This window comes from Bufo bufo, chromosome 3 (genome assembly GCF_905171765.1).
Source record: "Bufo bufo chromosome 3, aBufBuf1.1, whole genome shotgun sequence".
In the NCBI taxonomy this organism is placed as follows: Eukaryota; Metazoa; Chordata; class Amphibia; order Anura; family Bufonidae; genus Bufo; species Bufo bufo.
The window spans coordinates 577,895,042-577,911,645 of NC_053391.1; the positions used below are offsets into that span (position 1 = coordinate 577,895,042).

Genomic DNA, 16,604 nt, shown 5'->3' on the forward strand with positions numbered 1-16,604 from the left:
CCCTTCCTGATGCAACGATTTTCCATTTTAGCGGTTTTGTTTTTTGCCCCCCTTTTGTTTTTTTTTCCTGTAAAACTGACTTGTGCTCTTCATTCTCCAGGTCCGCACGATTACGGCCATACCACATATGTATAGTTTTTCTTGCATTTAAATACTGGGGGGGGGGGGGGACTTTTGAAAAAAAATATTTTTTTCTGTTCATCTCCATATTCTGACCCCATAACTTTTTTATACGTATGTGTACAGAGATGTGTGATGGCTCATTTTGTGCGGGATGATAATACCATTTTGGGGCGTTTATGACTTTTTGATCACTTTTTTATTAAATTTTTGGGGAGGTAAAGTGATGAAAAAACAGCAAATGAGCCATTTTTTCCCCCATTACACCATTCACCGTATTTTTAATAGGACAGGTGTTTTAGCATGCAGCCATGCCATGATGTTGATTTTTTTTTTTATTAAGTATTTTGATTTTGTGGAAAGGGGGGTAGGTAACTTGAATTTTTATATATTATTTTTTTTACTTTTTTTTTTTTTTTTACTTTTTATTAGGTCCCTAAGTGGACCACAACATGCAGTCATCAGAATGCAATTTATATAGGTTACTGGAATTTACTCCATTATCCTATAGAGAAATAGCTATATTACAATTCAGTGCTGCCGCCTTCTGGTCTGAATTGTAATATACAAGTAATGAGCCTGGAAGCCTAATACAGACTCAGGCTCATTACTTTCAAGGAACGACTTCCGGCCTGTGAAGCTCGTGTTTCCGGCTTCTCAGGCACCACAGCATCTGAGGGGTTAAATGTCTGCGTTCGACATCACAGCTGATCGTGGACATTAGCCGCGGGTGTCTGCTGTATGAAACAGCAGGCATTTGCTAGCTATGGCGCTCACTCCGCTCCAGATCCAACTCCATCTTTAAAGACCCGACATCCACCATGTTTGTACGACGGATGTCGTGAGGGAATTAAACTATTTATCATGCATGGTGGACGCGAGAGGAAAAAAAAAATTTAATTGTCTGATCTGCAGTTTTTTGGCCACCATGCCCCCCACCAAAAATTGGATATAAAGTGATTGAAAAAGTCGTATGTACCCCATAATGGTACCAAAAGAAACTACACCTTGCCCTGCCAAAAAAAGCCCTCAAACAGCTTTGTAGATGAAAATATAAAAAAGTTATTGGTGTCATAATATGGTTCTAAAAAGAATAAACTTTTTCGAAAGTTTTTTTTTTTCTTTAAAAGTAGTAAAACGTAATAAAAACATATGGACTGCATTGATTGTCATGTCATTTTTAGTGAACAGTGAAGCCATAAGAACCGGACCCAAAAAACAATAGTGGAATTGCATTTTTTTGTTCCCATTTTCACCCCACAAATAATTTGTTTTCCCAATTTTCAATGGTAAACTAAATGGTGCCATTACAAAATACAATTTTTATCCCCGAGAAACAAGTCCTCATACAGCTATGTGAAGGGAAAAGTAAAAAGTTAGGGCTCTTAGAAGGCGATGAGGAAAAAATGAAGATGCAAACACAAAAATTAACCTGGCCCTGAAGTGGTTAAAGGTGACTTTTTTGGCTGTCCGACTATATAACTTGCTTTACAGATTATCCTCATACGGCTCTGTCTAGAGGATAAACCTTTCATGTTTATGGTTCTTTACCTGAATCTCTTTTTGTTCACTCTGCACGGGGTTCTACGCTGAGATGCCAGTAGAGTGACGTTAGTGCCCTGTCATATGTTAAGTTAATGGCACCCCTTTGGCACATATTTGTTCAGTATATCGAGATCCCGCTGCCTGAAATGTATATTTGCAGTCAAGGGTTAACAGATGCCACCGTGCAGGCAAACACAGAAAGCGGGGTGATGAAATGGTTAACTTTATTAGCTATGTACTTAGAAAGGAAGATGCACATACCTCGCCTAAATACAAATGACTTCACCCTCGTCTTCTTGCCAAGTTAATAAACAATTTTCTTTTAATAACATGTAATCCGCGGTTATAACGGAACCGGAGTTCACGCAGTGGATTTATTCAGTCACTCATCCAGCGAGACCCGCCATAATGCAGTCCGTGGCTCGCTGCCACAAATGTGAGATTCAGTGGAGGGAAGAACTACACTTCTAGATAGATTACAGATTAGGGTGTAATAATACCAGGCGAAAGCCACCGATTCATGGTAGTCTGACCGTTACAATGTGATTTTGCATTAAAGGTAGTTGGCGGTTTTCACTCATCAGAATAGCTGACTGCAGTAGAGGAATGGCCTGGAAGCAGTCATACCGCACCTGAGGTGCTGCTTATACTCGCTCCATAGGTCAGAAATCAAAGTTTTAAGACATGGCGCCACTCCTGCCCTCTGAAGTGGTCTTCACTGCACTGAGGAGCTGCACCGCCCCTCCCCCTGGGCTGAGTGTCAGCTGTAGTGTCCATTAAAGGGCACCTGTCAGTAGATTTGTACCTATGACACTGGCTGACCTGTTACATGTGCACTTGGCAGCTGAAGGCATCTGTGTTGGTCCCATGTTCATATGTGTCCGCATTACTGATAAAAATAAAGATGTAATATATGCAAATGAGCCTCTATGTCACGCTTCGGTGTGGGAGGGAAACACCACACCGATCATAGTAGGGAAGGGCGTAACAGGGAATCAGGTCTGAGAACTAGGGAAGGAAGATGGACACCTCCTAGTAACCACCCTAACCAAAATCCTGACTGACTACCAGTATGAACAGACCCCAGATGTAGGTATGTTGATACACAGGAATACCTAGAGTCCTATCTAGTCCTATAGGACCCTGGTTCTAATGGCAGGGACGAGACTACCTGTTCCTCCAAAAGGAAGGACGAACAGGAGTCTCTTTCAGGCCTTATACAAACAATAGGGAAATGCAACACACAGAACCCAAACAAAATACAAAAAGGGAAAGGAAAGACTTAACTTCAAAGGGGCTATGGAAGCACCAGGAACTCCGCTGAGATCCACACACCAGCTATCCACAACTGAAACTCAAGCTATAAACTGCCCAGCATTGCGGGAGAAGCAACAATAAGTAAGGAATGCAAGTCAGTGGGGACGGATCCGTCTTGCTCCTCATCCCATGACGGAAAGAAAACTGCAGCATGCTGCGGTATTCTCTCCGGTATGGAAACGCAACCAAATGGAACGGAATGCATTTTGGAGCATTCCGTTCTGTTCAGTTCCATTTTTTCCCCATTGACAATGAATAGGGACAAAATGGAAGCGTTTTTTTGCGGTATTGAGACCCTATGACGGATCTCAATACCAGAAAATAGAAACGCTAGTGTGAATGTAGCTTTAATCTGTCTCCTTCAATTCTGGTGCAGGGACCTGCACACACGTGGCACAATTATTAGGTGGTGCACATCTTTTAATAATTGTGGTGCATCTGTGCCGGTCCCTGCACCAGAAATGAAGTGTATACCAGCAAGGTAGTGTAGATCCTAACAAATGTGCTGGGCCTGCAATGCTCGCCCTACGCTGCCCGCTACCTATTCACTGTGCCTCGCTCCGGGCAATCATTTTTTTGTGGGGGGAATAAAAAAAAAAACAAGAGAAGCGCTGCAGCAACGAGGCACTACAGGTTCCCCTTGAAGGTTATTTTGCAGGTCTGCCCTGGATGATGAGAATTTAGAGTAACTATCTAAATGCCTGTTTTAGTCACTTGTTGCAATCCCTATGTAATAACAATTCTGGGGCATCTACTCTCATAACTGTATGCTGTGTCTTTATTATTCTTTATTTGAAGTTTATCATTGAATTGCCAGCAGTCTGCAATGAAGATCCAAATGGGTGTTACCAGTTGGGGATGTGTCCTTGCACAGTCTGCTGTTGGCAGCAGAGTCAGACTTTGCAGGGACACACCCCTAATTGGTTACACTCAGTTGAACCTTTATTGCAGATTGCTCGTAATTAATTCATAAACTTTTAGTAGGAATAATAAACTAGTATGGTATAACATGTTGTCATAAGGAATAGATGCTGCAGAATTGTTATTACAAGGAGGTGTAAGTAATTACTAAATGTCAGGAGAGGGGACAGGTCCTGTTTAAAGGAATATGAACTATAGTTTCTTGCCTCATATTACTCTGTACACTTTCTGGATTATTAGTTGTCGACAAATTCCTCTGTAGGCAATGGAAGCTGCTTTTATTTTTCGACCATTATAGAGTGGGCATAATTGGTCCAATTAAAGCAAAAAGCATTTTGGCATATTGTAGAACATTTGCCGGCAGAGAAATAATGCTAGTGTGTTCAGAGTGGGAGAAAATCTTGGTGCCTATGTCTCATAACATCGATTTTGGGTACAAATAATCATGGTCTGAGAATATTTGTATTTTTATTCTTCATTTATTGCTCATTTCTATGTACAGTCTCCTGAAGTATATGGAGAAGAAAATCTGTAGTCAGGTGAACCACGGTAGACTGTTCACAGCAGAGATGAGGACTAGCGATCGACCGATTATCGGTTTTACTGATATTATCGGCCGATATTCAGGATTTTCAAAGTTATCGGTATCGGCATCTAACCTTGCCGATAACGAATTGCGAACATGGATCGCGCTGCTGTCAGCGCTCTCCGTGTTCCCTCAGAAGCACAGGGGAGAAGGAAGCAGTGTCTCCCTCCCCCCTGTGCCGCCAATGAGAGATCAGAGGGGAGGAGGAGGGGAGGGGCTGTGGTCACTGCGCCACCAATGATGTTAACTCACTCATTCATTCAAATTTAACAAGAGGCGGGAGCTGCCTGCAGAATCATATAGCCGCAACCGACCTCTATGACAAGTAGCTACGATCCACGGCAGTTAACCCCTGCCGCACCTGAGAGGATAACTGCCACGGATCGCAGCTACCGCTCATAGAGGTCGGGTGCGGCTATATAATTCTGCAGCCAGCTCCCGCCTCCTGTATTTGAATTAATGGGCGAGTTATCTTCATTGGTGGCGCAGTGCACCCACCCCCAACCCCAGTATTAAAAACATTGGTGGTGCAGTGGCCACAGGGTCCCTTCCCCTCCTCATTGGTGGTGCAGTGGCAGCTTCTGATGGGAGCCCCAGCAGTGTAATCCTGGGGCTTTGATCGGTTACCATGGCAGCCAGGACGCTACTGAAGCCCTGGCTGCCATGGTAATCTCCCTGCTGCTGTGTGTACTATGCACAGGCAGCAGGGAGAGTGTGAAGTCCTATTCACCCTGATAGAGCTCTATTAGGGTGAATAGGACAAGGGTTCTAGCCCCTTGGGGGACTAATAGTTAGTAAAAAAAAAAGGTTTTAAAAAACACAAACACCAAAATATTAAGTATAAATGAAAAAGACAAATTTACCAAAAAAAGCTAAACGTTAACAATAAACATGTTCATTTTCAGCAGATTTGTTTAGGAATTTTTATTTTTTTTATGAAAATGTACAGAATATCGGTATAAATTATCGGCTATCGGCCTGAAAGTTCACAGATTATCGGTATCGGCTCTAAAAAAATCTATATCGGTCGATCCCTAATGTTGACCATGTCGAAAACAGTGACCACCTGTTGACTTAAAGGAATAGTCCCACAAAAAATATTCTACATTTTTTAAACCAGCACCTGGATCTGAATATTTTTGTAATTGCACTGTAGGCCAGTGACGTTACGACTATTGTCACTGGTCTGTCTGCGGCTAATACCCATTGAAATGAACAGGGTTGAGCCGCGCACAGGCCAGTGCTAAAAGTTGTGACGTCACTGGTCTACAGGAAACAGCGAGAAGGCTCCGGCACTACTGCGGAACGCCGCTGCCTTCTCAAACAGCTGATTGACGGGGGTCCAGGTGTCGGACCCCTGCCGATTAGATGCCATGATCTATCCAAAGGATAGATAATCAGTAATAAAAAGTTACAAAACCCCTGTAGTAATTTCCCACCAGCATATACTGAAACTGCTGGTACAATATGTATTTTTCGTATCCTCTATACAAGTAATATATATGCTGTATTATTCCTGCTGAGTGTACGTTAGACTTCATTTCATACTTTCTTCCTGCAGTCGGAGCACCCAAATCCTGGAGTGAGGTATCCAGGAACAACTCGTGTGGCATACTTACCTGATTGTCCAGAAGGGAACAAAGTCCTGACGCTCTTTAAGAAAGCTTTTGACCAACGTTTGACCTTTACCATTGGAACATCAATGACCACAGGAAGACCTAACGTCATTACGTGGAATGATATTCACCACAAGACTAATTGCACAGGAGGACCACAGTTGTAAGTCTTGGCCTTTACTCATCTACATGGGGAACCTTGTAGATCTTACTGTAATGCTGCAGCCTATTTGCAGATGTTTGAACTTCGGATGTCCGCTATATCTTACTAAGAAATACCAGTGTCTGGTCGAGCGCATCTTTTAGTGTATTGGCACTCTTTATTCCAGAGGTATCAGAGTACTAACACCAAGAAATTACCATTTAGATCAACAACTACCATAGTAATACCAAAAAGCCTTATCTTATGAAATTGTCTTTGTGGGAGATTTCCTATTGTGCCCGGACACACCTAGTCTTGCTGCACTTTTCTTTTTTCGTGAGCACATCTTGTTGATGTAGATGACAGTTCATTGGCTTGAAAGTTAGCCACACAATACTATACTAGAAAAGCTACAATTTCAGGGGAAATTGTGTAAAGTGTTCTTGCCTCCACCAGTAGCTTACAACTGGAGTGGGCGGAGTAACTGGGTGGAGTGGCTTGAGTAACTGTTGTGTGGTTGGATTGGCTGGAGTAACTGTGGAAAGGTTGGACTGGGCAGAGTAACTTTATGGAGTGGGCAGAGTAACTGTGTGGAGTGCTTGGACTGAGTAAAGATAGTAAACATTACACTGACCAATTGATTGATCGAATTTAGGCTCCGCCCACTTTTTCAAATTTGAATCCCAGTCACCCATTGACCAACTGTTCCAAGTTTAGTGACTTTGCCATTGACCCTCTAAGAGCAGCGGCAGTTTTAAATTTTCCCATTAAAACATATGGCTGAAATTTGATTGGCCGTTGTAGACTCCGCCCACTTTTAAACATTTGAATTCTAGTCACCTATTAACCGAATATATTAAGTTTAACAACCCTGCCATTAACATTGTTGAAATGGCAGCAATTAAAATTTTTCTCATTGAAGTCAATAGGGAAAATCTGATTGGTTGTTTGTAGCTCCGCCCACTTTTTAATGTCCCTAAAATGTGACAGAAATTTTGAGGTTGACCCCATGACTAAGTGACCCAAGTTTGGTGAGTTTCACTCCGAAGCTGTATGAGTGACAAACGTTTGCATTTTTCCAATAAAACTCTATGGGAGAAAAAAAGAGGTTTTCGGGGGCCCGTCCCAGGGGCCCGGAGGGTGGGATCGGTTAACAAAGCACAAGCAAGATACTCGGGTATGTGCCGACCAAGAGTGCAAAGTTCGGTATTTATACTCCTTAATCTGTGGGAGGAGTAGCAATTTGAACATCTCATTATAGTCAATGGGGAGAATTTGATTGGTTCTGTGTGGCCCCGCCCACATTTTAGGGTCTCCGAAATGTTCTAACAAATTGCGCGTTGACCCCATGACTAAGTGACCCAAGTTTGGTGACTTTAGTTTCAAATCTGTGCGACTGGGAGCGATTTGAAAATTTTCCCTGTCAAAGTCAATGGGAAAAACGTGGATTTTGGGGGCCCGTCCCAGGGGCCCGGAGGGTGGGATCGGTTAACAAAGCACAAGCAAGATACTCGGGTGTGTGCCGACCAAGAGTGCAAAGTTCGGTATTTATACTCCTAAATATGTGGGAGGAGTAGCAATTTGAACGTCTCATTATAGTCAATAGGGAGATTTTGATTGGTTCTGTGTGGCCCCGCCCACTTTTCGGGGTCCCCGAAATGTGCCAAAAATTTTCGGGTTGATCCCATAACTAAGTGACCCAAGTTTGGTGACTTTAGCGTCAAAGCCTGGTGAGTGGGAGCGATTTGAAAATGTACCCTGTCAAAGTCTATGGGAAAAAAGGGGGCTTCCGGGGCCCGCCACGGGGGCCCCGGGGGTGGGATCGCTCCACAAAGTAATAGCAATCCGATCGGGAACAATCTGCACGTTTTGGTAAATTTTTGTCTATGTAGTGTAAAAACTGTGGGAGGAGTTAGGGTGGCAAAATTGGCTATAATAAGAATAATAATAACTAGAAAAGCTACAATTTCTGGGGAAATTGTGTGAAGTGTTCTTGCATTTCTGGGGGGTGACCTGGTGGTCCAGGGGGGGTGACCTGGTGGTTCAAAGGGGGGTTCACCTGGTGGGTCGGGGGGGGGGGGGTCACCTGGTGGTCTAAGTTAAATGGCTGAAATTTGATTGGCTATTTTAGGCTCCGCCCACTTTTTCAAATTTGAATCCCAGTCACCCATTGACCAACTGTTCCAAGTTTAGTGACTTTGCCATTGACCCTCTAAGAGCAGCGGCAGTTTTAAATTTTCCCAATAAAACATATGGCTGAAATTTGATTGGCCGTTGTAGACTCCGCCCACTTTTAAACATTTGAATTCTAGTCACCTATTAACCGAATATATTAAGTTTAACAACCCTGCCAATTAACATTGTTGAAATGGCAGCAATTAAAAATTTTCTCATTGAAGTCAATAGGGAAAATCTGATTGGTTGTTTGTAGCTCCGCCCACTTTTTAATGTCCCCAAAATGTGACAGAAATTTTGAGGTTGACCCCATGACTAAGTGACCCAAGTTTGGTCAGTTTAACTCCGAAGCTGTATGAGTGACAAACGTTTGCATTTTTCCAATAAAACTCTATGGGAGAAAAAAAGAGGTTTTCGGGGGCCCGCCCCAGGGGCCCGGAGGGTGGGATCGGTTAACAAAGCACAAGCAAGATACTCGGGTATGTGCCGACCAAGAGTGCAAAGTTTGGAATTTGTACTCCTAAAATTGTAGGAGGAGTAGCAATTTGAACGTCTCATTACAGTCAATGGGGAGATTTTGATTGGTTCTGTGTGGCCCTGCCCACTTTTCGGGGTCCCCGAAATGTGGCAAAAATTTTTGGGTTGATCCCATGACTAAGTGACCCAAGTTTGGTGACTTTAGCGTCAAAGCCTGGCGAGTGGGAGCGATTTGAAAATGTACCCTGTCAAAGTCTATGGGAAAAAAGGGGGCTTCCGGGGCCCACCACGGGGGCCCCGGGGGTGGGATCGCTCCACAAAGTAATAGCAATCCGATCGGGAACAATCTGCACGTTTTGGTAAATTTTTGTGTATGTAGTGTAAAAACTGTGGGAGGAGTTAGGGTGGCAAATTTGGCTATAATAAGAATAAGAATAATATATATGTGAGATAACATTAAGTGGTCTTGCTATGCAAGAACACTTAATAATATAATAACTAGCCATCTGCTCGTAGAAATCTGATGAAAATGTTGGAAATGTGAAGAAGAGTACAAAGTATGGTGTAACGGACAGAAATAAGGAGATGTGGTGAAGTAGGCCCTGTGGGTGCTCCTTATCTGAGCTTTTCTATATTTCCTCTGGAACATGCAGTTTTTGTGGATATGTATCATTACAAGGAGCTTTCCCTGTTACTTTCTAATTTGTTACCTTTGTGTTGAATATTCCCCATAAACAGAACCCATGTTGCTATATGTGTCCTATACAGGACGTGCACCCCTTGGTCCTGCCATATTTGATTAGGTTCAGTCTGCATTTAGGTTTTCGCTAGGCTTTCTTTCATGGAAATACATTCGAATACGTGAAAAGTGTACTGCAGCAGATCTATTCACTTTCACCTTTTCTTCTGGACATAAAAACCTAGTCCTTTGGACTCACTGAAGGAAATGTACCCGTTGCAGTATACGTGTGCGTATTGTTTTCAGGTATTCAAACGAACACCCCGACGAAAAGCTCAGCAGGGGGCTAAATGCAGTCTGAGCCGGCCTAAGCTGACTCACAGTAAATCCCGCTGCCTGATATTCGGCAGTGTGAGCGCCAATCAACGATGACACAGCACTCGTTTGCAGCGGCCTGATAGCACACTGAATGTGGGAGGAACGATTGATGCTGCAGTGAGTCTCTCCCATATGCCGTTCTCTTTATCATCGGCAGCACATCCTTGAGTACACAGGAAGATCGGGCATCTTTTATCCTGATGAAAGATGCCCATGTGCCAACAAGTGAATGTTTGCTTGGTCATCGGTGGCTCAATTATACCAGCCAGTTATCAGGAATGAGCGTTCCTATAAACACTTGTTCCCAATAATTGGCGGTCTAAAATCTTCTGTGAGGCCGGTTGTTGGGTGTTTTCACACTGATCAGCAAGAAAGGCTAATAATGGCTATGAGAAAACAAGTCTCTACAAAGGGATCTGTGTTCAGTACAGTTATTAATGGCAGCAGATTTGTACCTATGACACTGGCTGACCTGTTACATGTGCTCTTGGCAACTGAGGGCATCTGTGTTGATCCCATGGTCATATGTGCCCACATTGCTGAGAAAAATTAAGTGTTAATATATGGAAATGAGCCTCTAGGAGCAACGGGGGCGTTGCCTTTACACCTAGAGGCTCTGCTCTCTCTGCAACTGCTGCGCCACCAGGTGTGATCACGTTTTCCCTGCCTGACCTTGTCAATTAAAGTGCAGGGGACGTGGCAATTGAGAGAACTGAGCCTCTAGGTGTAACATCAACGCCCCCGTTGCTCCTAAAGGCTCATTTGCCGTCATTAAAACATCATTTTTCTCAGCAATGCGGGCACATATGACTATAGGACCAACACAGATGTCTTCAGCTGTTAAGTGCACATGCAGCAGGTCAGCCAGATCTGCTGACAGATGCCCTTTAAACACCAGATAACTCATTCCTATTAGTCCCAGTAGTAGTGACCACGGCACCCAGTAAATCATGCATCAATAAGTTTGCTTTTATTTTACAAAATCCAATGTGGTCTAGAACGTTTCATATCTTTATAGTACGCAGCCACGTTTCGGTCATTTATTGACCTTCCTCAGCAGCATGAGACTATGGCTGAAAGCCGGACCACGCTGGATTTTGTAAAATAAAAGCAGACTTTTTGATGCAAGATTTAGTGAGTACCATGGTCATTTCTACTGGGATTGTCTGGCTTCACAAGCCCTCCACCTGGCACCACCTCATTTTTGGTGTGCTGGTGATGTTGTTTATAACATTGTTCCGATTAATGTGATGCCAAAATCATATTCGGGGATTACTTGTGTGCGGTCAAGATGTTTCACATGATTGAGGTATACATGAGATGTATGTGATAGGTCCAGCTGCCGGTGAGTCAGCAAAGCCGCCAGGGGAGCCACATGACCATCTCTGAAATCCAATGAACTGAACTTTTAGGGTACTTTCACACTAGCGTTTTTGTTTTCTGGTACTGAGTTCCGTCACAGGAGCTCAATACCGGAAAAGAACTGATCAGTTTTATCCTAATGCATTCTGAATGGAGAGCAATCCGTTCAGGATGCATCAGTTCAGTCCCTCTTACGTTTTTTGGGCGGAGAAAATACCGCAGCATGCTGCAGTTTTATCTCCGGCAAAAAATACTGAACACTTCCCGGAATGCCGGCATTAATTTACATTGAAGTGTATTAGTGCCGGATCCGGCATTAAGTGTTACGGCAGGCGCAGACGTTTAAAAAATGCCCAAAAAATGAATACCGGATCCTTTTTTTTCCGGATGACACCTGAGAGACGGATCCGGTATTTCAATGCATTTGTCAGACGGATCTGCATCCGGATCCGTTGAACAAATGCCATCAGTTTGCGCCCGGATTGCCAGATTCGGCAGGCAGTTCCGGCAACGAAACTGCCTGCCGGAATCCTCTGCTGCAAGTGTTAAAGTACCCTTAGCCACCAAAAACACACCATCACTGCAGGAACAGATAGTGAAGGCGGCCTTTCTAATATAAATGCAGTTTGCGTGGGTGTGAATTGCATCCAAGTCACCTAGTATTTGTTAACCCATTGCAAGCCATTCTACAGGTTTTAGATTAAATATTTGATATCGTTTTACATATACAGGTGAAACTCGAAAAATTCGAATATGGTGCAAAGTTCATTTATTTCAGTAATGCAACTTAAAAGGTGAAACTAACATATGAGATAGACTCATTACATGCAAAGCGAGATATTTCAAGCCTTTATTTGTTATAATTTGGATGATTATGGTTTACAGTTTATGAAACCCCAAAGTCACAATTTCAGGTCCCCTTTGCTCAGGGGGTATGGATTAATTAGCTGACTAGAGTGTGACACTTTGAGCCTAGAATATTGAACCTTTTCCCAAAATTCGAATTTTAAGCTGCATTAATGCAATTCCTTTTAATTTGCATTACTGACATAAATGGACTTTTGCACAATATTCTAATTATTTTAGTAACCAGTTCAAGACTGGGCCCCCCACCCCCCTTCCTTCCAGACCAGGCATATTTTGTGTTTTTCTAGTACATGCATCTTTGAAAGCCAGAACTTTTTCTACTTTTGGTTATGTAAATAATTTGGGATTCATTTTTATGTCATTTTTATTTTAGTATTTTGATTTATTTATGTCTGGGAAAATGATAAAAAGAGAGAAAATGTGTCTTTTTTCTTAATTTTTTAAATAGTGCAGCAAAATATAGTTTTAAATGATGTCCCCTTCTGTTATAGCTGTCTTGTTATATGGGGATATATATGTAGTTCCTGGTTGCCGTTGCAGGGCTAGAAGCTGTGATGTGGCGTTTTTTTAATTGCTATTTTTTCTTTTTTTTGTTTCTTTATCTTTAACACTCATACAAGACCTTGGGGGGCGGGGGCATTTGATATAAAAAAAAAATGTATGCTGATTTTTCCTGTAACTGGGGCTGTCGTATTTGTCCCAGTTAAAGGGGGAATAAAGCCCCAGAGATGTTGTACAAAGCTGTTCAGCCTCACCACAGAGCTGATCTGGATCACCATTTTATCTGCTTCCTCCTTCACCCAGAAAAGTTCCAAAAACATAGTGTGAGAGTAGAAGTCATCATTTTGGCAGCTTCTCCTGTGCAGCCCAGCAACCTGCGGCCATTTTATTTTTCCTATTGGGTGACATATTCTTACAACCTAGGTAATTTACTTTGGGGGGACCAGAGAGAAATAATAAATAGCCCTTATATGGTACATCACCCAAAAAAATTCCATCTAAACATGCACCGTGTATTTGTGTGTTCAATCTCTTGGCTCTAACCATACACAACTTTTGTATTGCCTCCAGATTCGGTTACCCAGACCCCACTTACTTGCTAAGAGTTCAAGAGGAATTGAGAGCCAAAGGCATCACCGCTGACTAGAGGAATGGTAAAACCGGCCATCTGTGAGTGCTAGATGGGCGCGAGAAGCGAAGGAGGATTTCATAACTATACCGACCAAGCTCCCATCTTCAGTGGAGGACACCTCAAGCTTTGATTTCTGTTTTGCTCTCCTCCACTTTAGCTCTTTTTTGCTGATTGAATATTAAATCAGAATCAAGACGATAATGTATAAGGAGACTCGACACAGAGCAAAGATCTACCATGTTAAATGTTATTGACGCTACGGACTCACCATGCCGGTGAACCATCAGAGAATTGATTGTGTCTATGAAATAATACAGACAGAACGCTTGCTAAAGCACTGATGAATAACCTGCGGAGATACGTCCTTCAGCGGGATGTCCAGTTAGTCATCCTTTAGTGTTTGGCTGTAGTTCAGAGAAAGAGAAGACAAATGTGTGTGATCGTACAGTGCATTCTGGTTCCTGCAGTTCTGATATCCATTTCTGTGGAATCGTATCATATTGTGAGCTTTGTAGTGAAAAAAAAAAAAGGCCACTAGAAAAGACCAGCGAAATTGTTTCAGCACATTCTGGATCCTATAGTCCTGATATCTCACTCACAGTGCTGCAGTACATTATGAGTCTCGTTATTTTTCACACCTCTGATTGCCCATTGTATTAGATGCTGCAGCGCTACTTCTTGATTTAACGTATCTTTTTCTATTCTATTGCTCTTTACTTTCATTCCAAACAAAAATATCTGATGGCCACATGAATGAGATTTTTTAATATTGTTTTCTATACAATACAGATGGTCAGACACAGTTGACAGCATTCTAGCTGCTAGTTGCCATTTGCAAAATGCATGATGGGAATACGTATTTAGCCACTCAATTAGGCACAACACATTTACAAAAGTGAACGTTTTTTATTTGCCTGTTTGTGTAATGTTTGACCCATGAATGTAAGACATGTTAGCTAACCCGGTGACTCAGCTATGTCTGGTAATACAGTGTCATTAACACTTCGTTTTATTCCTTGCTGATATTGGGTTTCCTTTTAGCAACCAGAAATATGGCACAAATATCGCGTGAACACAACAGTAAATCTTCAAGTAATCTTACAAATGCACCCAGATAGAAATGTCGAATTGCTGCAAAATTCTGCATGCAGTTATGTCTCAGGCAGATATTTAAATGATTAGAGGTGTGGTCTGATTAGACATTGGGTTTTGCCATAAGTGGGTGTAAAAGAGGGAGCGCTTCCTCTGTATAAAACGGCTGTCAGGGGCTACTTTTGGGTAGTGTACCTCTTGGTGAGAGATCGTTGACTACTAGACATGCCTCTACGACATTTTGCCGGGTTGACAGACACTGAGAGAGGGCACATCATTGGACTAAGAGAAGCAGGATGGTACATTTGACTAATTTCCTTCCATCAAGGTTTTTCTGACCTAGCTATTAGGTGGTGTTGGGAGCAGTGGTTACAAGAGAGTCCACACACATGGGAAACAGCCCAGACAGATCACCAGCAGAGCGGATAGTTTGATCCATGACAGGCATGACCAGCTCAGCACAGTTTAGTTGTCCACCATCCAGACACAGGTGGCATCTTGAGTAGACACCCCTGTTTCTATGTGGACTATTTCCAGGTGCTTAGTAGAATGAAATTTGGTGCACAGCGCCCATTACGTGTCCTGACATTGACAGCCAGCCACCGTCGCCTTCATTTGAACTCGTGTTGTGAATAAGAAACCTGGACTGCTATTAGGCTAGAATTGTATTGTCTTTAGCGACGAATCCAGGTTTTGTTTGGGATCCAGTTACAGTTGGGCTCAAGTATGGAGGCATTGTGGCGAACGCTTCAATCCTGCCTTTGTTGTAGAGCAATACACTGCCCCAACCCGATCTGGGAAGCCATCACATATGACAGTCAGTCACCCCCAGTAATGATACACTATCAGCTCAGCGATATGTGCAGGATATACTGTGGCCACATGTGTTACCTTCCAACTGGCATTTATCAGCAGGATAATGCTAGCCCACACATAGCAGGGTTGCAACACTTCCTTGGCTTGCCTGGTCACCAGATTTCTCACCAATCCAGATGGGACTCCAGCTTTGGCATTCTACGAGTGTGCAGGATCTCCAGACTGCACCATCTGTGGGATACCATGCTGAACCTGTATGTCTCCATGCCCAACCAGATCTCATCTTGTATTCAGGCTAGAGACAGCCTAATAGAGTACTAGAGCCTCCTTTCAATTGTACCCTTTCGCTCCAATAAACTTATCCTTTCGCTCTAATATTGTAATCACTTACATATATCATCATTACATTCACATAGAACATTTAATTCAATTCCCACAACTCCTTCTTGGTGTGTTATTTTTTTGTTATTGAGTGTATATTTATAAGTAGCCAGTGCACCCTCATATTTGTTACTGGTGCTTACATTTTCCATTGCTTTCTATTGATACGTATATGTAGAAATCACTATTAAAGATTATAAGAATTATGCTATATCCTCAAATCGTGTAAAGCCTATGGAAAATTGTCCACCGCTTGTACATGTAGTCTTTTAGTGACCTTTTCCTGGACTTGCATCTGCATTTTTGGGGGAGTTTTTGCAGTGAAAACACCAGCTCCAGATGTTATTTGCTGGAGCTTTTTTCAGGAATTTTGTCAACACCTCTATAGGGGAAAAGAGCAGCAAGAAAGTGCTTCTGGTAGGACACCTCGGGGGAGCTTTATCAAAACTGGCACAAATTAAAAATGACTTTCACTAGCAACCAATCAGCTCCAAAGGAGCTCTGAAAAATGAAAGGTGGAATCTGGTCTCTATGGGAAACTAAGTCAGCTTTTCTGTGCAACAGTTTTGATAAATCTCCTCCATTTTGTGCAAAGAAACCTTGAAAAAGTGCCACAAAAACCACAGGTGCCCCCCCCCCCCCCCCCCAATTTTTTTTTAAATAAATAAAAAACTATTTGTGCTGATGCATGTGTTCAAGGACAGTTAAAGATGTTTGTGATGATGTGTTCAGTGCAATATCTCTAATGCAGGTTGGGATTCCACTGTGGTGGGTATGGGCACATCTCTGTGAGCTGTGGTGGACCTCAGGTCTGATGTTCTAAGCTGACAACTTCATATTATGGCTGCAAGTCCCAGCTCAACCCAACTGTTGGTCTAAGGACCCGAACATCATTATTGGAATCTGTGATGGGGTCAGGTTGGGTCATTAGGCCCACAGCCAAAAATCACTGTAGAAATTGTGTAGAATTGGCCTCAATTGTAGTGATGTAACAGAAC

The 16,604-nt window shown here is 42.7% G+C and overlaps 1 protein-coding gene across 8 annotated transcripts in view; it reads left to right on the plus strand.

Annotated features, from left to right (window-relative positions):
* Positions 1–15,812, plus strand: part of DTX3 (deltex E3 ubiquitin ligase 3) — a 103,245-nt gene extending 87,433 nt beyond the window's left edge. For all 8 annotated transcript variants that reach the window (XM_040425754.1, XM_040425752.1, XM_040425759.1 and 5 more), the window contains 2 exons: positions 6,051–6,268; positions 13,257–15,812. In XM_040425754.1, coding sequence (XP_040281688.1) covers positions 6,051–6,268; positions 13,257–13,332 — 294 coding nt within the window. In that variant the 3' untranslated portion in view covers positions 13,333–15,812. The remainder of the gene's footprint in view (positions 1–6,050; positions 6,269–13,256) is intronic.
* The last annotated feature ends 792 nt before the right edge of the window (positions 15,813–16,604 follow it).